Consider the following 23835-nt stretch of genomic DNA (forward strand, 5'->3'; position numbering starts at 1 on the left):
TTAAGTGTCTTCCCAATCTATATGCAGGTGGGAGGAAAAATTAAAATAAAAGGTTAACCATGTATGTGGGACATAGTTAACATATAATCTTATCCACTAATTAGGTGATTATTGGTCAATCTTTATCCTTCATACAAAAATAGAGATTTTAAAATTAAATCTTAAATAAATTTCAAAACTCACAAATTAATTTTTTTTTCAATTTATTGGTCATAACCTAATTAAAAAAAGGTACTATTTTATTTTTCGATGAATCTACACCCTAAAAAATTTAAAAGACTAGATTTCGAATTCCCAAAAAATCAAACTCTAAATTTCTTTAAATAGTATTTTTTACCTTGAAGACTTTGAGTCTTTGAATAATATCCTCCCTACGCAACCTTTAGAAAAATTAGATAAACTTTTTATTAAATGACAAGCCTCTTTTGGTTTTTCCTCGATTCTTCCTCTTAAAGACTTCCATAACACATAATAATAATTAAACAGTAAGTGGATTCTGGGCTACTTCCACCTTCTGAAATTTGAGTTTGTCTTTTGCGTGTTAACCAGAATTATTTAAGAACAACAAAAGTCAAAGGTTGTATCTACCTTTTACTAAAACATAAAAAAGAATGTAACTTGTGGAAGTCATCAATAAATATATTTTCTAGCTGCAAGTTGTTGTATATTAAATCCTAATAAGTTATGGATTTATGTGGTGATTCATGTTTCTTAACTGGTGTTGTTTCCACAAGGAGAAAGATCCATAGTGTGCATAATTGCAAATATTATCCATTGATCAAACTATACATTTGGTTCTTGTTGTTCTTCCAATAACTTTGGTGCTATAATCATGGAGACCAACGCATCTTCTGACAACATCATCTCAAACAAGTACATGGTACCTGAAAAACAACCTTACCGAACCTGGTACCACTTTCAGCCCCCACAAAATTGGATGAATGGTACTATCCTTAGCACTCTTTTAACTTGTTCATCAACTTCTAGCACACATGCTTGTGTTCTAAATCACTCAATGCTTTTCTCTGTCATCTGCATATTTTGCTGATGAAAATTGAAAGTGGTTGCCTTCATCATGCAGATCCAAATGGTATGTCTGTGAACTTCTCTCCAATGTCAAATTGAAATTTATCTCTTGTCCATGTTAACCCATTAGAAATTACTGAGGTTCCATCTAATTTTTACTTATGATATGCAGTCAAAATTTTAAATTTACAATTTTCTTCTTTAAGACAGGTGTTAATGCACTACTGTTTCATCTACTTGTCAACTCTTGATTCAATAGAACACATGAACTGATGATCTTATGACAAGTGTTGATTTGATTGTCACAGGACCAATGTACTACAAAGGAGTTTACCACTTTTTCTATCAATTCAACCCTTATGCACCAACCTTTGGTAGGCATATGGTATGGGGTCATTCTGTGTCCTATGATCTCATCAATTGGATTCATCTAAATCATGCTCTTGAACCAAGTGAGTCCTATGATATCAATGGCTGCTATTCTGGCTCAATCACAATCCTCCCTGGGGAAAAACCTATCATTATGTATACAGGGAGTGATTCTAACAAACATCAAGTTCAGAACTTGGCTGTGCCAAAGAATCTATCAGACCCCTTCTTAAGGGAATGGGAGAAACACCCTCAAAACCCTATCTTGATTCCACCCAGTGGAGTTGAAGTGGATGGTTTCAGAGACCCTACAACTGCTTGGCAAGGAAGTGATGGCAAGTGGAGAGTGATCATTGGTGCCAAAAATGGTGATGAAGGGAAGGCTCTTCTCTATTATAGTGAGGATTTTGTTCATTGGAAACTGTTTCCTAATCCTATGTATGCATCAGAAAACACTGGAATGTTTGAGTGTCCAGATTTTTTTCCAGTGTACATCAGTGGCACAAAGAATGGGGTGGATACATCTGTCCACAACAGCAGTGTTAAGCATGTCTTGAAAACCAGCTATCAGAACAAACAACTAGAATACTATTTTCTAGGTGACTATTTCCTTGATCAGGAAAAGTTTGTTGCTGATGCTGATTTGGGAGGACCAAATCTGAACTTAATATTGGACCATGGAATGTTTTATGCTTCCAAGTCATTTTTTGACTATGCAAAAACCAGAAGGATATTGTGGGGATGGTCAAAGGAGTGTGACACCACACAAGATGATTATGAGAAAGGATGGGCTGGTCTGCAGGTATTTATTTTAGCTTCACGTTGAACCTGGTAATCAAATATTTTAGGACAATGTTCTTATCAAGTGATCTCAATATTTTAGAGTATTCCAAGGCAAGTTTGGCTTCATACAAATGGGAAGATGTTGATGCAGTGGCCAATTGAAGAGGTAGAAAAGCTACGTGAGAATCAAATTAGCATAAAGGGAGAGAAACTAGTTGGTGGATCAAGTCTTGAAGTCTCAGGTATCACTGCATCACAGGTAAGTAAACTTTTGCTGCATTCTGTAACGTTCTTTTTTATTTTGAAACCATGTTCAGCATCAATGATGATTTTTAGAACTTCATAATTCAAGGCCGATGTAGAAGTGTTGTTTGAGCTTCCAGAACTAGAGAATGCAGAGTTTCTAGATGAAAGTGAAGTTGATCCTCACTTACTGTGTAGTGAAGAATATGCATCAAAAAGTGGCATAATAGGGCCATTTGGTTTGTTTGCTTTAGCGTCTGAGAATCAAACAGAACACACTGCAATCTTCTTCAGAATATATAAAACCTCCAATAGATATGTATGTTTCATGTGCAGTGATCAAAGCAGGTAATTTCTGACATAATCATCTGAGTTTTAATCTGGGAATTATGGTGCTTATATTATACTTTTCATCAAGAATAAATCTCAGTGTGATTTATGGTTGAGACTTGAGATTTTGAGAGTTGTGTACACTTCACAGATCTTCATTGCGGGAGAATCTTGATAAATCCTCATATGGAACTATCTTTGATATAGACCCTAATCAAAAAACAATTTCACTCAGAAGTTTGGTATGTTTATTGCTACTGATAAATATTACCCTTTTCATTTCATCAAGTGTTTTCCAATTTGAAATATATAAATTCATATTATGCAGATTGATCGCTCCATTATTGAGAGTTTTGGGGAGAAAGGGAAAATTTGTATTACGAGTAGAGTTTATCCCTCGTTGGCTATTGGCAAAGATGCTCATCTTTTTGCATTCAACAATGGAAGACAGAGTGTGGTGATTTCAGAACTGAATGCTTGGAGCATGAAGCATGCAGAATTTGGCCAAGAAGAAAGCATAAAATAGAAACAGTAACTAGCAAGGATTTGGACAACATCTTATTTTATCTCGTTATTTCATATTGTATGTTTTCCCTGTTGAAACCAGAATCAATTTTCTGAATAAACTTTTAATATTTAAAATTTGTACAATCGCTGTTTTCATGATATGATGTGCCTTTATCATATTGTATATCATCCGAAGGTAACTTTGAACCAAATATGTTTAAATGTTTTATTAATAATTTTTTATACAAAATATAAAATTTATAAGAACCGGAACTGACAAAATATTTGGAAGATGAAAAATAAATTTAAGTAATTTAAGCATACTTAAGAAGTATTATAAGAAAATTGTTTATTACCAAGAAAAAATTGTTTGTAATTCGAATTTAAAGGTGTCAATTTGATTCATGACCCCGAGGCTAGTCCTAACCCACTCTTGAAAAAGTTCCCTCTTAAGAAGCCCCTCATATGGGGCCAAAAAAAAAGCCCCAACTCCCAAAGCCCCCTCTCAAGGGGGTTAGGGTCAGGGTTAAGGTGGGTTTAGCCCACTAAAATTTTTTTGGAAACTAAACTTCAACATTTTTAATAGTAACTATTAAAAGTACTAAATTTTATATTCATGTAATTGATTTCTTATTTCAAATTATTAAATAAAACTAATTAATTATAGTATAATAGAATATTTAATACTCAAAATAACCACTTTTTTAAATAATTAAAAACAATTGCAAACCACACACTTAATTTTATACAACTAAATAGTATTACAAATTTATTTTACTGAAATATTATAAAAATGCTTTATTCTGTTGTCAATTTTAATAAAATTATGTCTTATATTGCAGACACCAATTATTAAAAAATTATATATAATTAGTAATATCAAAATAACCACAAAGAGATAATAACATATTAATTTGATTTAATATTTGCACTGTTTTTACAATTCTTAAAAAAATCACTGTTTTGTTTCCTCGACTTCTAAAATATCACTCAATCTGTTTTTAATTATTTAAAATTAAAAATAATTCAAAAATTTATTATCTAAAATTTTTGGATAAAAAATAGTATTAATATTTTATGTGTAAATTAAACTTATGTTTTATTTTGTTTTTTTCTCTCTCATAATCTTTTCTCAAAATCACCATAAGATATATTATAAAAAGAAACTTAATTTCTTAAAAATTTATAAAAAATGAAAATTTTAAATAGACCTAAAGTACTAAAGAATGACAAATGTTATAGTGTTTCAATTATTTAACTAACACATTAAATAATTTATTTTTAACTTTCAATTAGAACACATAACATAAATGTATGTTTATGTTTATGTTTATATTTATGTTTATGACATTTAAAATGTAAACATTTTGAGTGAGTAGTACGACGAGATTGAATTCTATAGGCGATACAACTTTAGTCTGCACAAGGTTTATGAGTTTTTTCTTTTTATTTATTATTTTTGTTATGAACATGATTTGTTGAGTATAAAATGAAAAATAAAATAATTTATATTTAATTTCTTTTTCAATAACTTTCTAAGAAAATAAAGAAGCCTCATTTTTTTTAAATTAAGAGTTTCAATTAGAGAAAATCTTCTCTTAAATTTCAATTAGGATAATTTTAGATAAAAAGTTAATTTCTTACTTATAACTTAAAAAAGAGTGAAATTAAATATTTAAATTTCAAATTTATAAAATGATCCTTTAATTATATACTTAGAGAATCTAACTCAATAAATATTGTCATTTTGCTTTTGCTTCTTGATTTTAGAACTCTCCTCTTACAAAAATTTTAATTTATTTTCTATAGTAACTATTTTTGTAACAAATTAGGAGTTAATTATATTTTTTCTTGTATTCACAATGAACATTTTTTCTAAAAAAAGGCCCATGGGCTGGCCCTGGCTCACAGGGCTTTTGAAGATATTTTGGTCCTGTGGGCTTTTTCTACGAGGAGCTTTTTGGCGCTGTGGATTTTTCTGGCCCCAACCCACGTGAGTTAGGGCCAAACCATGTAAGGATGGCCAAATTGCCAGGTCTATTTGAATTTATCTATGAATTATCAATTGCAAAAAAATTATTCATAAAGTGTTCAATAATAAATTTCATCAACAGATCACAATTGTTGTAATGATCAATGACTATAAATTTGTTATAAATATTCATCGTAAAAATCACAATCGAGTTCTTCTTCCTCTTCTCTTTTTTCTCTTCTTTTTCTTACTTCTTTCTCATCCTCTCCTCCTCACAACACCTTCATCGTTGGGGCATCCACGGTCGCCTCTGACTTAAATTACTTCTCATCTTTCCTTTCTCTTCTAATTTTGATTGCCACTACAATGCATCTTTGTGTTACCCTCGTAGCCCTTTGTTACTATCGTAGCTTCATCACTCTGTTGGATATTCAAGTGAGTCTAAATCCCACATTGGATAAAAATAAAAAAGTAGAGCAGTATATAAAAATGAAAGACACGTTAACTTTTTGTCTAAAGTTTTGGGTAAAGAGTGATGTCGGATTCCTTGTCTAATTGGTGGTATCTTTGACTTTCTCTCTCGAAAAATTCCATTGGTAATAGAAGTTGTTAAATTTTAAATTTTAAAATTCGTTGTTAAATTTAGATTTTTTGAATAATTTAATAATGTTCTTAGACTATGTCACCTTACCTTGTACTTTTTAAGCCTTTCTTTTGATAAAAGAAAAAAACATAGAGAAAAGAAAATAAAAACAATGAATGATTTAGTAAAAAAAATAATAAATAGAAATATCTTAAATATAGATGACATTAACACAAAAGTTTCCTTGCAAACATATAAGTTATTATGCTACAATTCAACTATTCTTTTTCTTTATAAATAAATGTGTGAAATCAATTATGACAAGTCATAGATAAATACGAGAGACTTTGTCCAGTTAATTTTTTTTCCTGTTTTTTTAATAGTTTTTTGTTTTTAATAATAATAAATAAAGTATTACTAATAAGATGAGTAACAGTACCGATAAACCTAAATAATAATATCAATAAATAATGATAATATTTATTTATAAAATTAATTAAATTTTTAAGGTAAAATTTTCAATCCATTTGGAACAAATTCTATTTTGATTATTTTATCTATCTACTTTCTTTTCTTCTATTTCATTTATCTCGACTCAACAAAACAGTATTGCTGCCATGTTCACCACTTTAATAAACATTTCCTTATTTGATAATTAATAATAAAATAAAAACATATCTAAGATAGCAACAACAATCACAAACAGAGAAAATCACTTATAATATAAAGTATCTAGATAACTGATGCATGATTATCCAAATCGTTCTTAGCTACGGCTGATATATGCTTTCGTCTTGGTCAAATTCTGCATGCTTCATGCTCCAAGCATTCAGTTCTGAAATCACCACACTCTGTCTTCCATTGTTGAATGCAAAAAGATGAGCATCTTTGCCAATAGCCAACGAGGGATAAACTCTACTCGTAATACAAATTTTCCCTTTCTCCCCAAAACTCTCAATAATGGAGCGATCAATCTGCATAATATGAATTTATATATTTCAAATTGGAAAACACTTGATGAAATGAAAAGGGTAATATTTATGAGTAGCAATAAACATACCAAACTTCTGAGTGAAATTGTTTTTTGATTAGGGTCTATATCAAAGATAGTTCCATATGAGGATTTATCAAGATTCTCCCGCAATGAAGATCTGTGAAGTGTACACAACTCTCAAAATCTCAAGTCTCAACCATAAATCACACTGAGATTTATTCTTGATGAAAAGTATAATATAAGCACCATAATTCCCAGATTAAAACTCAGATGATTATGTCAGAAATTACCTGCTTTGATCACTGCACATGAAACATACATATCTATTGGAGGTTTTATATATTCTGAAGAAGATTGCAGTGTGTTCTGTTTGATCCTCAGATGCTAAAGCAAACAAACCAAATGGCCCTATTATGCCACTTCTTGATACATATTCTTCACTACACAGTAAGTGAGGATCAACTTCATTTTCATCTAGAAACTCTGCATTCTCTAGCTCTGGAAGCTCAAACAACACTTCTACATCGGCCTTGAATTATAAAGTTCTAAAAATCATCAATGATGTTGAACATGGTTTCAAAATAAAAAGGAACGTGACAGAATGCAGCAAAAGTTTACTTACCTGTGATGCAGTGATACCTGAGACTTCAAGAATTGATCCACCAACAAGTTTCTCTCCCTTTATGCTAATTTGTTTGTCACGTAGCTTTTCTACCTCTTCAATTGGCCATTGCATTAACCGGTTTCCACTTTCATCAAGCCAAACTTCCCTTGGAATACACTGCATAGTACATGGAAAAAAACACTCATCAACATCGTTACATAATTTCTTGTCGACTAAAGATAAGACCAATTCAGAATAACATCTTAACGAGTTTTGTGAGACATTTCCTAACATAATCCTAAAGAAATTTTAACCAAAAGAAAAAGTCTAACACAGAGCTAAAATAAATACCTGAAGACCAGCCCATCCTTTCTCAATGCCATCATCTCTAGTGTCACACTCGTCCACCCACGCCCATAGTATCCTTCTGCTCTTAGCATGGTCAAAAAATGACTTTGAGGCATAAAATTTACCATAGTCAAACCTTAAGTCCAAACTAGTTCCTGTGAATTTAACATCTGGAATGAAGTTTCCATCACCATTGGCATATTTACCAAGAAAATAATAGTCCTGATTTCTGCGGTAATAGCTTATCTTCAACACATGTCTAACACTTTGATCTTGGACAGATGTATCCACCCCATTTGTGCTATTGATGGACACAGGAAAAAAATCTGGACACTCACAAACTCCAGTATTATCTGATGCAAAAAAAGGATTCAATTCCACTGTCCAATTATCAAAATCCTCACTTTGGTAGAGAACTACCTTCCCTTCATCACCATTTTGAGCACCAATGACTACCCTCCATTTTCCATCCTTTCCCTGCCAAGCAGTTGAAGGGTCTCTGAAATTATCAACTTCAACCCCAATTGGTGGAATCATGACAGGGTTTTGAGGGTGTTTCACCCATTCCCTTAAGAAGGGGTCTGATAGATTTTTTGGCATAGCCATGTTTTGAACTTGGTGCTTTTTATCATCAATTCCTGTGTACAGAATCACAGGATGTTCATTTCCTGGGATTATAGTGGCTGACCCTGACCAACAACTGTTAAGATCAAACGGCTCACTTGGCTCAATAGCATGGTTCAGATGAATCCAGTTGATGAGATCATAGGACACAGAGTGAGCCCACACCATTTTCTCACCGAAGGTTGCTGCATGAGGATTATGTTGGTAGAAAAAGTGGTAAACTCCTTTGTAGTACATTGGTGCTGCCACAAGTATCAATTTGCTCATATCAACACATGTATAATATACATAACAGATTGATTGAACAAGTGTTCGAAGTAAAATTAGCTTACACAACAAACTTTTGGAGAAGTTCAATGAGAAGAACTTCTATAAAACTTTAAATGCATAAATTGATTTAGTTTTTCTAAGAAGATCAACATTTGTTCAAGTATGAGCATGAATTGTCTGCTATAATAGGCAAAATAAGTAACCAAAAGTGTGAGAAATTCATGAGCGTACCATTTGGATCTGCACAATGAAGTCAACCATTTCCAGTTTTTTGTCAGAAAACATGTTATAAGACCAAGAGAAAAGAATTAGACATGATTACTGAAATAGACACAAACATGTGTCAAAATCAAATAGACAAAAAGAGTGTTTAGGGTAATAATACCATTCATCCAATATTTTGGAGGTTGAAAGTGGTACCAAGTTCTGTAAGGTTGTTTCTGAGGTACCTTGTTCATGGTAGAATTGAGATTGTGTGAATTGATCTCCATGATGATAGAGGAAGGTCAACCAATACTAGATGGTGAGTACCTTATACAATGGATCTTTCACTACTTGAAGAAAAAAGCATCACTGATGTAAAATGACTGGTGCTGATAATAATTTGGATATACATCAACTTTGAGAACATTGCAACAGAGAAATTATTTTTATTGATGACTTGACTTCTGTAGTCAATGCAAATTGGTTATATATAATTTGTTTTTAGTATGTTTCTAATTTGTGTTAGTTCAGAAGTCTTTTACAGACTTAATAGGGTAGGATAAGAGAGTAAAATACGAGAATAATCCTATGATAAAATAAAAATATGACAATTTATAATTTTATTCCATATATACAACATAGTGTACTAAATAATGATAAAATATAATAGAAATCAAGTTTAAATGAACATTTTTCATTAAAATTGCATATAATTACATAAATTTTGATATCAATTGTAGAAATTACAAAAAATAAAATTTAACTAAATTACATAAAATTGTATTTTATTAATGTAACTAGTTTTTATATTACTAAAAAATTTATATAAGATTTTAAAACTGAAATAAATATTTTAAAAATAGTTAAATATAATTTAATTTTAATCTTTAAAAAATAATTTAATTTAATTATTTATTATAATTTAATAATTAATATAATTTTATACTATATCCTTCTTTGTTTCAGATTTCTATATAATAGGCTCAACAAACTTGGATTTGCTGAGGTACACTATCTAATGCACAATTGCACTTTTGGTTTCAAAACCCATATTTATTCAATGTTAACTCTCAAAACAGTTCAAATTCTTTTATACAATTGTCAATTCATTTTATTTGCTAAATAGTAAAAACACATAAAAAAAATACTAAGCTTTGAAAAAAATGAAAAAAAAAAGTAAACACGTTGAAAGTGTCACTTCGACTAGAGATAAGACCAATTTATAATATATAAGTGGGGTGCAAACCTCACCGTACAAGCTAGTTTTGTGGGGTTGAGTTTGGCTTAAAAATCACTTTCTAATAGTCATGTCTATATCTCGGTGTGAAGAGAGTGTGTTAGAAAATCCCAAATCAACTAGAAAAACCTTACCATACCAATTTTGTGGGGTCGAATTAAATTTAAAAATTACTTCCTAATAAAACAACATAATATTTGCTACCCAAATTTTATACTGTCATCTTAGAAAATTAAAACAAATGTTGTAGGAAATAAAAAAAATTATAAACTGAAGAATGAAATATAAAAGTAAAAAGAAAAATAGTGAAATAAAATCTTCTTCCATATGTCTTGTCTTATGAAAAAACATCAATACAAGTAAAAATCCGAGAAAGAAGATAAAAACAAAAATTGCATCTAATTAATTTGATCATTTTTCAAAATGTAATTTCTTTAGTTTTACAAAATATAATTTTTCTTTTTTACTACTTGTTTATATCATGATTATAGATTTTATTTTTAGTAACTAAAGAATTGTTTTGTGAAATTTATTTTACTGAACGAAGTCACATTTTGATGAGTTATTATATGATTATTAATAGTAGAAACATCTTGAAGTGTTCAATTAAGAAAATTCAACTTTCAATAAATTTTCAAGTAGTACAACAGTTTTTTAGTGAATTAAACTTCCTTTTTAGTGATTTTCTGTGTGCCGAAATCATTATCCATCATAGCTATTTCCCTAATGGTGTGTTTATTTCAATGTATGTACTGTTTACAAGGAAAAGAAAAGAAATGGAATCAAAGTGTGAATTTCAATGAATAAAATAATGTTAAAACATTAGAAATTATAATACATCCACCCTTTAAACTTTTTCTGCATTCTTGAGAAGAAATTACTTAAATTTTTAATTAATTTTATTATATATATTTTTAACACTAATTGCTCCTTGAGAACAATGTCATTTTGATGAATGCTTAGTCACATAAATACATAAAAAAAATTCTCTCATTAAAAAAAAAACCATGTAGTTTATAGGGATTGACTTGGATGATGCTCAAAAGGAGCATTTCTAATCTTAATTTTTAAATTCGCAAATTCATAATTAGGTTTCAAGGGTTTGATGAAGAATTTTGAGTTCTAAAACATGTAAAAACAGTACAATGGAAAGCAATGGCTAATTTCCTTAATTCATTATGCATAATTGGTTTATAGGTTTAAGTACAAAACATTTTTCCTACATGAATTTCTAAACATTATTCTATGTCCAAATAGCTCATTATAATTGATCCACTGTATTTTATTATAAATTAACTTTAAGAGAAACTACTGTGTATCCCTAAATTCAATTCATCATACAATTTAAATATTTTAAACAAACAAACAAATCCAATTATCTAAAGAATTGAAATCTAAATATTTAAAACCATATAAAATCAAATCTCAATGAACCTAGAAATTATAAAGTCGTAATAAAAGAAATGAGAGAGTAAAGTAGAAAAGAATTATTTGAATGAAAGAAGTAAATGAATTGAATCAAAGCGTTGAAGGTTTTATTTTTGGAAGATGTGAAAGAAATGTAGAAGAAAATAATTCAAAAGGGAAACTTCTATCTTCCTAAACGAAGAAAACAAATAGCACACACCCTTATTTGATAAGTTCACACCTAATAATCTATGTTAAATTCAACTTCAAGGCCAAGTAACACCAAAAAATTTGTTAATACTCCTTAACTTATTTGTTACGATACAAAGGATAATGAAATTATTATTATTGTTATTATTATATTTATAAAATTAAATATAAATGATTTTATAAGTTTTATTATATATAGTTTGTATTTATTTTGTAGATAATTTTTAATTAAAAATGGTTAAACTTAAAAAAAACACTTAAAAATAAAATTGCAAATCAAATAAATAAATAAATATATATATATATATATATATATATATATATATATATATATATATAGATATATCGTGTGAAACACACGTATTAAATTAATCATGTCATTAAAAAATTAACATAACTTAAATATAATTATCACTTATAAATTATTTTATAGATGTATTTACAGTATAAAAGCACAAGTTCTTATAATTTTATATTAGTTATAAAACCATTTTTAATTAATAGAGAATATTTTTCATTACATGAAATTATATTTACAGTAAGTTTGTTAATTTTTAAATATTTATTTTTAAATATATAGCGTAATTTAAGTTTTATATTATTTTGTTTCCTTCCATTTAACTCTATCTATAATGATAAAATTGATATCAAGTTAAATTTATATTTAAATTAAATATTTTTATCAAAATTTTGGATTAAATTAAATAAGAAAAATGACAAACCCAACCTATACTTAATTTATCCTCAACCAATGAAACAAACTTATGGAAAATCACCTTATTCTCAAACATATAAGTCAAGAACTATAAATCGTGCTCAAACTTAAGATATAAGGCTCGAATACTCAAAGACTGATTGTGGTGGCTCGAGGAATTATTTCTCTGCATTTTTTTTATTATCATATTTTCATTTCAATAATTCTAGAAATAATGACTAAACTAATATTTACATTTGTTTAATAAAGGGAAATACAAGTAGTTCAATTCAATAATAAATGAATATAAATTATATAAGGCAAGTTGTTCCAAAACCAGTTTTGAAATAAAATATAAAACAAATAGTGTTGGGTTGTCTTGATCTTTCACTTCATGCAAATCAATCAAACAGATGGCCACTTGCAATCATTCGGTTTTGTCTTAGGAATTAGCCAAAAGAAAAATATTTCTCAGAAGACTTGGATTTTAAATTCCTTTTAATATTTTCCATTAGAACTCATATTATGGGTCTTTGTCTAAGTCATCTTTCACGTGATAGATAATGAACGCAAAAAATATTTGTTTAGGAAAACCTTCACCATATAACCTCACAAATTATAATATAGAGATCATGACATTTTCCCAATCACATGCAAGCCAACTGTGCACTGCCAAATGCTATCTGATTTTTGTATTATTGGTTGCTACTCTCATTTCTAATTACCATCTTCAAAATATTTAAACCAATAATTTCACAGTTATTTAAAAAGTATGGTTAAATATATTTTTAATTTTTGAATTTTTACATAAAATTAGAATTTAGTTTTATATGAAACTTTGAGATATTATAGTTTTTAAATTTAAAAAATATGGATATAATCCTTTTAACCCAATTATATTAATATTTTCTTAGCTTGTTAAATGTGTTTCATATTAGTATTTAAGTTTATCTTATTTGACACATTATTGTTTCAATATCAATTAAGAAATGCATTTGACACAAAAAAAAAGTTTAACATAATTCGGTTAAATACACCACATCCATTCATTTTTAAAGTTTGGAGACCAAAATATATCAAAAATTTTGAATGAAGACGAAATCCAATTTCGCATCAAAGTTTAGGACTAAAAACATATTAATCCTAAAAGTATGATTTTATATTTTTTTCTATATAATGTTTAACTTTTGTTAGGATAAACTTAAATTGTAGGGTATTTTGTAATTCTATTGATTTCGTTTTGAGTCTTATTTTTTTATTAATGTGAAGTGTTTTAGCTTTAAAGATTCAGTTCCTATTGTAGGAAGGTTCAACACACACACATACACATAAATCTCCATACTGGTAAGATATTGTCCGCTTTCAAGCTCTCACAGATTTGTTTTTGGTACCACTCCAAAAGCTCTTTTATCAATGGAGGTATTTTATGTGTATATAAAATCATGTTCATATCTTATTTTATCCGATGTGGGACTTTGTTTGTACCCAACACCTGTTACTATTTTTAACTCTGGTTCGTGTTACTGTGTTTATAGCCGGCCAGTTATTATTATACTAGGCACATTAGTATTGTTGTTTTATCTCATAGTCTTGCGACTATTTAAGGCTTGTGACATTCATCAATAATATGTACAATAATATGTAGCAATTATAGAGTGTGTGCCACATTTTCTATTTTATAAATTGACATTAAAGTTTTATGCCTTGTGTGTCTGAGTGAGAAAGAAAAAAAATAGAGAGTGAAACAATGTGCTTGAGTGCTTGAGAAAAACAGAGAGGAAGAGAGATGGAAAATCTAATAAATTGTATGTCTCTGCCACAATCATCAAAGAAAGTTAATTATGATAATTGGAGTCAACAAATGAGAGCTCTTCTTGGATCCCAAGACGTGTGGGATGTAATGGAGAATGGATACTAAGAACCATCGATGGAGGAAGAGCAAACAATGGTCAAGATTGCTACATTTGCAGTGAACCTGGCAAAATAGTCGGGTAGTAAAGGGAACTCAGTGAGGCAACCGACTATCATGAAGAGGTCGGTCAGACGACTGAATAGCCCTGGAGAGGGGAAAAGCAAGCTTGGACAACCTGTGGAGGTCTCTTGACAACATGGTGGAGGTTTTAGTGGATAGTTTTATGGAGAACTTGGAGGAGTGTGTAGATAGCTCGACAATAAGCTCGGTGGAGAGCCCGAAAAGCCCAATAGAGCAAGTAGGAAGTTTGGTTGAGTAGGTGTTGGGAATTCAAGCGTGAGTCTAAGTCCTACATTGGATAGAAATGAGAAAATAGATCACTGTATAAAGATAAAAGACCCATTAACTCATTGTCTTAAGGTTTTGGGTAAAGAGTGGTGTCAATTTCTTATATGATTGAGCTCATATCTCATTGGTGTTTGCGTCTTCCCGTGAGCCTCCTCCTTGATAGACCCAATAGTGTATCAGAGTCGTAAATCCCACATTTGATATAAATAAAAAAATAGAACATGGAGAGTGTGAACATGGAGAGCTCGGTGCTGAAGAAACTGGAGAGCTCGGAGGTACTAGAGGAACTAGAGATCAGCTTGGTTAACGTGTTTGGGTTCCTAGAAAATGAGGGGCTCGAGGAGCAATAACAATGTTTACGGAAATTGAACATGTTAGAAGTTGTGGAGAAGAAACTAAAAGAGAAAGATTAGGAGAAGTTTAGTATAATGTTATCGAGGAAGTGGATAAAAACAAAATGTGCGAAAACATAAAAAATGATATTATGTGCAATGAGGATAGTGGCAGATGGAAAGAGGAAAATCATGAAAGAGTCGAAGTTGCAGTAACTCATGGTGGAAACATGGTTAATAAGACGGCCAAGATGAAGAACAAGTTAGCGAATGTTACTCGAATGACAGTCAAAGCAAAGGAGACATTGACCAAGGTGAAGAAAGAGGAAGACCACAATGAAAGTGAAGAACTCACAGAGTAAGCTCAGTCCATAATGAAAGTAAAGAATTTGACTGTTCATGGAAGGAGTAAGCTCGATGAAGGATGAAAAAATTTAAGTTGATGGGAGAGTTTTGTTGAGATAAACTTAAATTTTAGGATGATTATGGAATTTCATTGATTTTGTTTTAAGTCTTATTTTTTTATTCTTGTTACTAGTTTTAGCTTTCCAGGTTTATTTCTTGTTACTATTTTTAAGGCTACAGATTTGGTTCTTGTTATTGTTTTTATACCCGACTAGTTATTATTATATTGTGCATATTAGGGTTGTTGGATTTACATCTTAGTCTTGTGGCTATTTAAGGCTTGCAGCATTCATCAATAATATACACAGAATTGTAGAATACGATTATACCGTGTGTGTTTTCTATTTTACAACTTTGTCATTTATATCAAGTGTAAAACTAAGACTCATTAAAATTATTTTCAATAGATATATATTTTATGAATTTGAAATCCTATCACTACTAAAAAAATTGCATATTTCCTGCCAATTTTTTCTAGTAGTGCATACCGATGAAAGATAAAGACAATTTTTAATATAAATATTATTTTACAAATTAAATTTGTAAGGTTAAGTTAATTTTAAAGTTATTAGGCAAGAATCTAGTTTTTTCGTTGTCAAGTCGGAGTTTATTTGAGGGGTAATTGTTAAGTAATTTTCTTAACAGACAGAAAAAAGTGGTTTACTTCTCTGTCTCAGAACCCAGATGATAAAATACTAAAAAGAAGAGTTGTACCAAGACAAGCACAATATTAAATAACAATACTCATACATGAAACAAACACATGTTAACTTTTGAAAAGTTGTATTCTTTTTTTACTGTGTTATAGGAAGAAAACAACTATGAGAAAGAGAGCACTATATCTAACATAGCACGTGTTAATGGCTTTGGCCACACCTTTCACTGTGTTATCCATAGTATCATCATTTCACTAATTTGCTGGGCAATGAACATTGGTGATTTTCACATACCAAACTCTCTTGATATAGTTTCAGCCACAACATAAGCATATGCATGCATGGATGCACGATGAAGTCTGTGATTTGTCCCTGTCTTGTCTGATAGGAGTTTCCAATAAATCAGTCCCTTTTTGCTTTATCACCAAAAATTGGAGAGAATCTGATAAGAGTTTAATTTCTTTTCACCCTCACTGTTCCACTCTTAACCAATTAAAACATAACTTTGATCATACTTACTCCAAAAGTCAACAATAAAGAGTGAATTAGACATTTTCTCATATTTTATGATAAGAAAACCATTGCTATTAAATAAGCAATAAATGGTGAAAAAGCATATCATTTCCTATAAAGAAAAACCCATTATACATGAGTCATCATAGAAAACTCATATGATATATTTTTAAATTCTAAAAGCATATAGGATGGCTTGATATTTTATATTATGAAATTCAAGACTCCAATGAATGCCTAACTAGTGACCCAGATAACTTCAGGTTGGAATCTATCTCAAGCTGATGTGTATTTAAAAACCTGATTGGTTTTGGATTTGTCTCTTTCAACAAAGTGACAGATCACAGTGAATATAATAGTCCTTTTCTTGTGTATATATAAAGTACTTCATCAAACTAAAACTCATAGTTAGGCCTTTTGCTCTTTTGACATTCTCCTTCTCCCTCATGCTTGCATCATGAAGATCATTGCAGAGCTACTGTTATTTGTTGTTGTTTCTTTTCTGCTCAACAGTGGAAATGGAATTCAAGCATTCTCCACACATAGCATCAATTCTAGAGCAACTGCAAAGCAACCTTATAGAACTTCTTATCACTTTCAGCCCCAAGAAAATTGGATGAACGGTATTGTTATCCCCTCCAAGTTTTGTGGATCCAATTTTAGTATTTCAACATTAATACTTCGTAGGAATACAAGTTTATCTGTTCAATTCTGTTTCTTTTTTCAACCATTGATAAGTCTAATCCTTTTCTTTTGTCATTTGACATGTTTCTGCTGACATAATTGGACATGGATGTCTTCATTTTACAGATCCCAATGGTAAGCTCTTGAATTTATAGAACTATCTGTTGTTCATACATCTCCCCATATCATCATCCATATCGTTGTGAAATTGGACCAAATTTTTCTTTGACCTCTTAAGAATCTGTTTAAATAGACTTCACTATAAGAACTTACGGAACAAAATAAGTAAATTAAAATCAACTTATGCGCTTAACTTCTGCAGAAGTCTTCTTCTAGTTTCTCCCAGAACTTACTTCTTCTGTAGATATCTGGCGTTAATGTTGATTGAATCTCTCAGGGCCTATGTACTACAAAGGTGTTTACCACCTTTTCTATCAGCATAACCCTGAAGCAGCAACCTTTGGTGATAGGATTGTGTGGGGTCACTCAGTATCCTATGATCTCATCAATTGGATTCATCTGAATAATGCTATTGAACCAAGTGGACCATATGATATTAATAGCTGTTGGTCAGGCTCAGCCACTATAATCCCTGGGAAAGAAGAGCCTATGATTTTGTACACGGGAATTGATGATAAGAAACATCAAGTTCAGAACTTAGCTGTGCCGAGGAATCTATCTGACACCTTCTTAAGGGAATGGATAAAACACTCTCAGAACCCTGTGATGACTCCACCAAGTGGAGTTGAAGTTGATAATTTCAGAGACCCTTCAACTGCTTGGCAGGGAAAGGATGGGAAATGGAGGGTAGTAGTTGGTGCCCAAAATGGTGATGAAGGGAAGGCAATTCTCTACCAAAGTAAGGATTTTGTTAATTGGAAAGTGGATCCTAATCCCTTTTATGCATCACAAAATACTGGGGTTTGTGAGTGTCCAGACTTTTTTCCTGTGTACATCAATGGCAGCACAGATGGGGTGGAAACTTCTGCGCAAAATCCAAGTGTCAGACATGTCTTGAAGATAAGCTACCTACGCAAGCAGCATGATTACTATTTTCTTGGTAACTATGCATCTGATCAGGGAAACTTCATTCCTGATGTCAGGTTTACAGGGACTAGTTCAGACTTGAGGTATGACTATGGTAAATTCTATGCTTCCAAGTCATTTTTTGAAAATGCCAAAAACAGGAGAATATTATGGGGATGGGTGAACGAATCTGACTCCACACAAGATGATATTCAGAAAGGATGGGCTGGTCTACAGGTATTCTAGTCATTTCAGCTGTCATATTGTTTACCTTTGTAGATATATGATTGTATTAAATTCAATCCAAAGATATATGTTTGAAATCATTGTTGGATATAATCATAGATAGAAGAGTGTGTATGTCCATAATACAAACAATTCCTGTCATACTATAGTTTCTAATGATTTTCTTAACATGTTAACTGACTGAGTATTTTTGGCTGTGTAGACAATTCCAAGGCAAGTTTGGCTTGATAAAAGTGGGAAGCGATTGGTTCAATGGCCACTTGAAGAGGTAGAACAACTACGTGGCAAGCACATCAGAATAACGAGGGAGAACCTTGAGCATGGATCAAATCTTGAAGTCTCGGGTATCACTGCATCACAGGTAAGTAAATTGACTCTATTTTCATTGATAAATTTCAGACCAAGCACATCAATGATGAGGGCTTTCAATTTTGAACTTTTGAAGGCCGATGTAGAAGTGTTGTTTGAGCTACCTGAGCTAGAAAAGGCTGAGTTTCTTGATCCAAACGGAGTTGATCCCCAACTACTTTGTAGCCAAGAATATGCAGCAAGAAGTGGCACAATAGGGCCATTTGGGTTGTTAGCTTTGGCTTCAAAGGATCTCAAAGAGCACACCGCAGTCTTCTTCAGAATTTATAGAGCATCCAATGGATATGTATGCCTCATGTGCAGTGACCAAAGCAGGTTGCATCTGAATTCTAACATTCCACCAACATAGTTTTTTGTTCATAGATAACTCTTGTTAAACATCTCCATGTAAATTGTGATTGAGACAGAATTTTGTTTATCCAGGTCCTCATTGAGGCATGACCTTGACAAAACTACATATGGAAGTATCTTAGACATAGATCCCAATCTAAAAACGATTTCACTAAGAAGCTTGGTATGTTTATTTCTAAAAGGTGTTACTCAGTCCTCCTTGTTTTATGATATGCTTGGTGGTCTGATGAGTTCTTGTTATGCAGATTGACCACTCCATTGTTGAGAGTTTTGGAGATGGAGGGAGAGTTTGTATCACTAGCAGAGTTTATCCATCATTGGCTATAGACAAAGATGCTCATCTTTATGTATTTAACTATGGAAGCCAGAGTTTGGTGGTTTCAGAACTGAACGCTTGGAGCATGAAACAAGCAGAGATTGGATATGAGGGAAACATAAGCTATACCTGAGAAGGGTTAGAAGATTTTTGACAGTGTCGGATGTGTCTTAACGTTGTTTTCCCTCTATGATTGTCATATTTAGGATATAACTCTGTTGTCTATTGTAATATGTATAATGAATTGAACCAATAAACAAACGACAAAACATTCATAAAGGACATACGTATGGAACTTCTTTGTTCTAAAACTTGTGCCACACAAGGAAGTTATTGGTTCTAAAATGCACTTCCTTACTATAATCAACTTGCACTTCATTTTAACAACTAAAAGACCAAAATACTCTCACTTGCCATCGTTGCTCCTATAGCCATTGTTGCCATTGTGTCTTCTTTTTTATGCACAGACAGAAAGAGAGGGAGAGCATGAAAATGTAGGTTGTTAAGTTTAGTGGAGATTATATAATTTTGTAGTTTTTTTCTCTTTACAGATTGTCTGATCTGAAATCTACTAGATTGCTCAATTTGAAAAGGAAAGATGAATTCTCGAAAGCTTGTTTTACAAAGCTTATTCTGAAAAGCATCTCATATGTTCTGGAAATTGAAAATTTTATTCTAAGAAAATTTTCAGGTCTGAAAATCTTGTTCTACAAATCCTATTCTAGAAAACTTGTTCCGGAAAGGTTGTTTCCAAAAATTTCCAAAATAGACAATCCAAAAATCACCATCGAAATATGTTATGAATGGTAGATGGGTCATTTTAAAAATTATGGCGGTGCGGTGATGAGTATGAGGTGCATAAAGCAAAAGCCTTATATTATTAATTTACAACTATTTCTTCTTGCACCTCCTCACTTTTCTTCTTATACCTCCACATTCCAAAAATACACTTCTTCAACGGATTTCGAAATCCGTTTAAGATTTCAAAAAATCTTTTAACGGATTTTGAAATCCATTGAAGAAAAAAATTCTTTAATGAATTTTGAAATCCGTTAAAGAAAAAATCATTTAACAGATTTTGAAATTCATTGAAGAATTTTTTGAAAACTTCAACATATCCAAAATTTGTTGAAGGTTTGAAAAATCCTTCAACGAATTTTAAAATTCGTTGAATGATTTTTTTCTTCAACAGACTTTGAAATCTGTTGAAGAAAAAAAGTGGGGTGTAGGGTTTTTTGAAATACAGGAGTAGTTTTGGAATTTTTAGAAAATGTGAGGGTGTAGAAAGAAATATGGGGTAGTGCAGGAAGTAATCCTCTTAATTTACATTTAGTTCAGCTTAAAATAATTGATCTATTAAGTGTAGGGATGGCATAAAAACCCGTACCCGCGGGTATCCGTGGATAAAATCTGCTACGGGTATTTAGTACCCGCGGGTAGCGGATATTTTAATACCTGCTTGTTAACGGGTCGGGTTCGAATATTACACTATCCGTACTCGCAGATACCCACAACCCGTCTGGAAAATGAAATTTCAATTTTATCCTTCGTCCTTGATAAGTGCAAAAAAGTAATAAATTTTCATATGGAATTTTGGCACTTCTTATTAAATTGTGTACATTTGTATCAATTTTCCTCAATCTAAGAAAGATGAAATGTAATCACATGTTTCTGAGTTGTTGATTAAAAGGAAATCATTTGATCCCTATTTTGTACATATTTCAGGTAAATTAAGAGAGAAGAGTAAATCCTGCAACATTTCGCCCAAGCTAGAATGATCTCGCTTAAGCTAGACTCGTCCAGGAAGCCATTACTTTAAAAGTCATTTTCGCTTAAGCGAGAATAATTTAGCTTAAGCGAGAATTCGGGCAGTATATATACTCATGAGTTAGAAAGAAGACGGAGAGCGCGGCGAAAAGAAGACACAGAGCTACCCAAAGAGTTGTTCTTCCACTTTAGCTGTAGGATCTTCTTCTTCATCTCTTAGAATGTCAACGGCCACCATGAGTGACTGATCTTTTCTCTCGGGATTAAATGTAATCGATTCGAACTCGAATGCAATCTGGTGATATTTATATATAGCATTTCTGTTTTATTCAATATTGGTATTTTTGTTCTGCTTTTAGTGCTTCTGATCAATAGTTTCATGAATGTGGGTTTTAGTTTTGACTGGAAAGTATTTCTAAAATCTGATCTGAACAAGAATACTTGATATCGTTTGATGTTAGGAATAGATTTCAGTTTATCAATTGCTTTTAACACTTGATTATAATGCTGGACAGTTTGTTGGATATGTGAGGAATCAATATTCAAGGAACTGATCTTATGAATTTTATACGCGAGGAATCGGTATAAATGACTTTTGTGTGTTGCATCAATATTGGTAATTTCAGTTGTTATATGTTTATATTCATTCAGATTGCAGACGAGTGAGATAGATGAATTCAATCCCAACTTCGCGTATTAAACTTTCTTTAACTTATCTGCTGTTAATATTTTACTTTTACGCAACATAGTATAAATTATCAAAATCCATTATGAATCAGTTTGAATACCCTTGTATATATGTTGTTTGAGATAAATTTATCTATTTAATTGAAGTTGTTCCTCGTGGTATTGATACTCTTACTTAAAAATCATTATACTACAGTTGATTATTGGTACGCTTGCCAAAAGTTCAACACCGTCCTTTAAATTATTTTCTAAGCTCTCTCTCTGCCCGTCAAACCCTACATTTCAATTTTTTTTTCTCCTACATTCGCATTGTTGTCATAGAGGGAGAGAAAATCCTTGGGTTTCCTTTCGAAGGGTCACACTTAGTGGCTCATTCTATCCTTTCTCTTTCTCCTTCATCACACTAAAGCCAAAACCTTGAAGTTTATGCTTTTCAATCCACTATGGATGACCTAATGTTGGGGGCGATGATGATCTACGTCTTCAGCAGAGGCAACAACCTCACAGCGGCGATGATGGAGCGATGGCGTGGCGAAGGTCCGACGAGAGCGTAGCTGCTGGAGCAACAATGGCGTGACTCAGGGAGGCGTTCTTCCTTTCTTCTTCGTTCGATCGGGAGCGAACTACCTTTGTCGGGGTGTGGAGAGGCGCGGTGGTGGCAGCTTGGAGGCGGTGAGGCGCTGGATTTGCGATTCATTCCGTTTCTGTTTCGTCTTTCAGAGGGAAAAGAATTTGGTGGCCTGCGGTGTGAGGGTTATTGTTCGAGCTCGTTTCATGGGGAAGAAGTAGTTGTCCCGAGGCTGCTAGGGACTTCTCCTGTACCGTACCGCACACGCACGAGACGAGGAGGAGAATGACGACTACTCTGAACATGAGGAAGAAACCCTAAAGAAGGGTTTGGGCTTGACCCATCTTTTTGTTATGGAAGAAAACCTAAAAAAAGGGTTTGTACCTACCCATTTTGAAGAAAAAAATAAATAAAATATTATTAGGTTAAAACGGGTATCCGCGAGTTGGAAAAAATCCACGGATTTTTTTTATGCGGATATCCGACGGATAACAGAGCGGGTACGAGTATAGTTTTTTACATGCGGGTCGGGTTCGGGTATCACACTATCTATGTCCGACCCGACTCGTTGTCATCCCTAATTAAGTGTATGATAGTTTGAACAAGAAAACTAATGTGGCTTTAATGAGTGAAAGTCAAATTGGTCCTCTGTAGGATAATTTGAACCCGGTTAAGATGTTAAACACAAAAATGGTCATATAATAAGAAACAATTTTTTTCCTCTTCGGATTGTAAGAGAGTAAACGACAATTTTGTAAAGAATAAATGGTTTAGTTGAGAAAGGTTTATTAAACCAATTGTTCATTATTATTATTAGATTCAAATGCAATTATTTCTTAAACACTTCTGTAGATAATTTGTGTTTTAGTTAAGGATCTTCATTGATTTGAATAGACTTAAGAATCCAAACTAATTAAGTTCAATTGGATAACTAGTTTAAATAAATTCAACATGAACCACTTTAATCAAATTTGACTACGTTGATTGGTTCTCGTACCATCTTTTTAAATTTCCAAATCCAAGAAAACTATATCAAATTAATAACATATTATTCCTATTATTAATTATTATTTACAAACTATATCATAATTATTTTGCTTTTCAAATATTATTCATGTTCAAGGATTTGAAGGTGATCCCCATTTCTTTTTATGGTTTTGTAATCTTTATTAGAATTAATTGTATGTTTTTGATGTATTTGGTTTGTACATCAAAGTGTGGGTATTCTTGGTTTAGGGTTATGAGAGTGT

At 31.7% G+C, this 23835-nt stretch overlaps 3 protein-coding genes across 3 annotated transcripts; 2 read left to right on the plus strand and 1 right to left on the minus strand.

Moving 5' to 3' along the window:
* Positions 1–690: 690 nt before the first annotated feature.
* LOC124825491 (beta-fructofuranosidase, insoluble isoenzyme CWINV6-like) lies at positions 691–3411 on the plus strand. Its single transcript, XM_047298104.2, has 7 exons — positions 691–944; positions 1082–1090; positions 1335–2197; positions 2279–2437; positions 2531–2769; positions 2903–2993; positions 3080–3411. Exons 1-7 carry the CDS (start codon positions 833–835, stop codon positions 3275–3277), a joined length of 1671 nt encoding a protein of 556 aa, XP_047154060.2. The 5' UTR covers positions 691–832; the 3' UTR covers positions 3278–3411.
* A 3022-nt stretch (positions 3412–6433) lies between these two features.
* LOC124825499 (beta-fructofuranosidase, insoluble isoenzyme CWINV3-like) lies at positions 6434–9256 on the minus strand. The gene is made up of 7 exons (XM_047298117.2): positions 9039–9256; positions 8885–8893; positions 7763–8625; positions 7430–7588; positions 7098–7336; positions 6874–6964; positions 6434–6787 (listed from the first exon to the last, which is right to left on the minus strand). Exons 1-7 carry the CDS (start codon positions 9142–9144, stop codon positions 6584–6586), a joined length of 1671 nt encoding a protein of 556 aa, XP_047154073.1. The 5' UTR covers positions 9145–9256; the 3' UTR covers positions 6434–6583.
* Positions 9257–16959: 7703 nt separating this feature from the next.
* Positions 16960–19842, plus strand: LOC124825498 (beta-fructofuranosidase, insoluble isoenzyme CWINV1-like). The gene is made up of 7 exons (XM_047298116.2): positions 16960–17194; positions 17382–17390; positions 17653–18518; positions 18730–18888; positions 18973–19211; positions 19320–19410; positions 19493–19842. The coding sequence occupies exons 1-7, from the start codon at positions 17029–17031 to the stop codon at positions 19694–19696; spliced, it is 1734 nt and encodes a 577-aa protein (XP_047154072.1). The 5' UTR covers positions 16960–17028; the 3' UTR covers positions 19697–19842.
* Positions 19843–23835: the final 3993 nt, after the last annotated feature.

The sequence above is a fragment of the Vigna umbellata genome, chromosome 1 (genome assembly GCF_029865625.1).
Source record: "Vigna umbellata cultivar VRB3 chromosome 1, Vumbellata_1.0, whole genome shotgun sequence".
NCBI lineage: Eukaryota > Viridiplantae > Streptophyta > Magnoliopsida > Fabales > Fabaceae > Vigna > Vigna umbellata.

Bases quoted from the DNA above. Each gene is read 5' to 3' on its own strand.
- LOC124825498 (XM_047298116.2), top strand. From the start codon at position 17,029: ATGAAGATCATTGCAGAGCTACTGTTATTTGTTGTTGTTTCTTTTCTG. The intron at 18,519-18,729 runs GTATTCTAGTCA...TTGGCTGTGTAG, and splicing joins AAGGATGGGCTGGTCTACAG to ACAATTCCAAGGCAAGTTTG. The intron at 19,212-19,319 runs GTTGCATCTGAA...TTGTTTATCCAG, and splicing joins ATGTGCAGTGACCAAAGCAG to GTCCTCATTGAGGCATGACC.
- LOC124825499 (XM_047298117.2), bottom strand. From the start codon at position 9,144: ATGGAGATCAATTCACACAATCTCAATTCTACCATGAACAAGGTACCT. The intron at 7,337-7,429 runs GTAAGTAAACTT...TTATAATTCAAG, and splicing joins CAGGTATCACTGCATCACAG to GCCGATGTAGAAGTGTTGTT. The intron at 6,965-7,097 runs GTAATTTCTGAC...TACACTTCACAG, and splicing joins ATGTGCAGTGATCAAAGCAG to ATCTTCATTGCGGGAGAATC.
- LOC124825491 (XM_047298104.2), top strand. From the start codon at position 833: ATGGAGACCAACGCATCTTCTGACAACATCATCTCAAACAAGTACATG. The intron at 2,198-2,278 runs GTATTTATTTTA...TCAATATTTTAG, and splicing joins AAGGATGGGCTGGTCTGCAG to AGTATTCCAAGGCAAGTTTG. The intron at 2,994-3,079 runs GTATGTTTATTG...CATATTATGCAG, and splicing joins CAATTTCACTCAGAAGTTTG to ATTGATCGCTCCATTATTGA.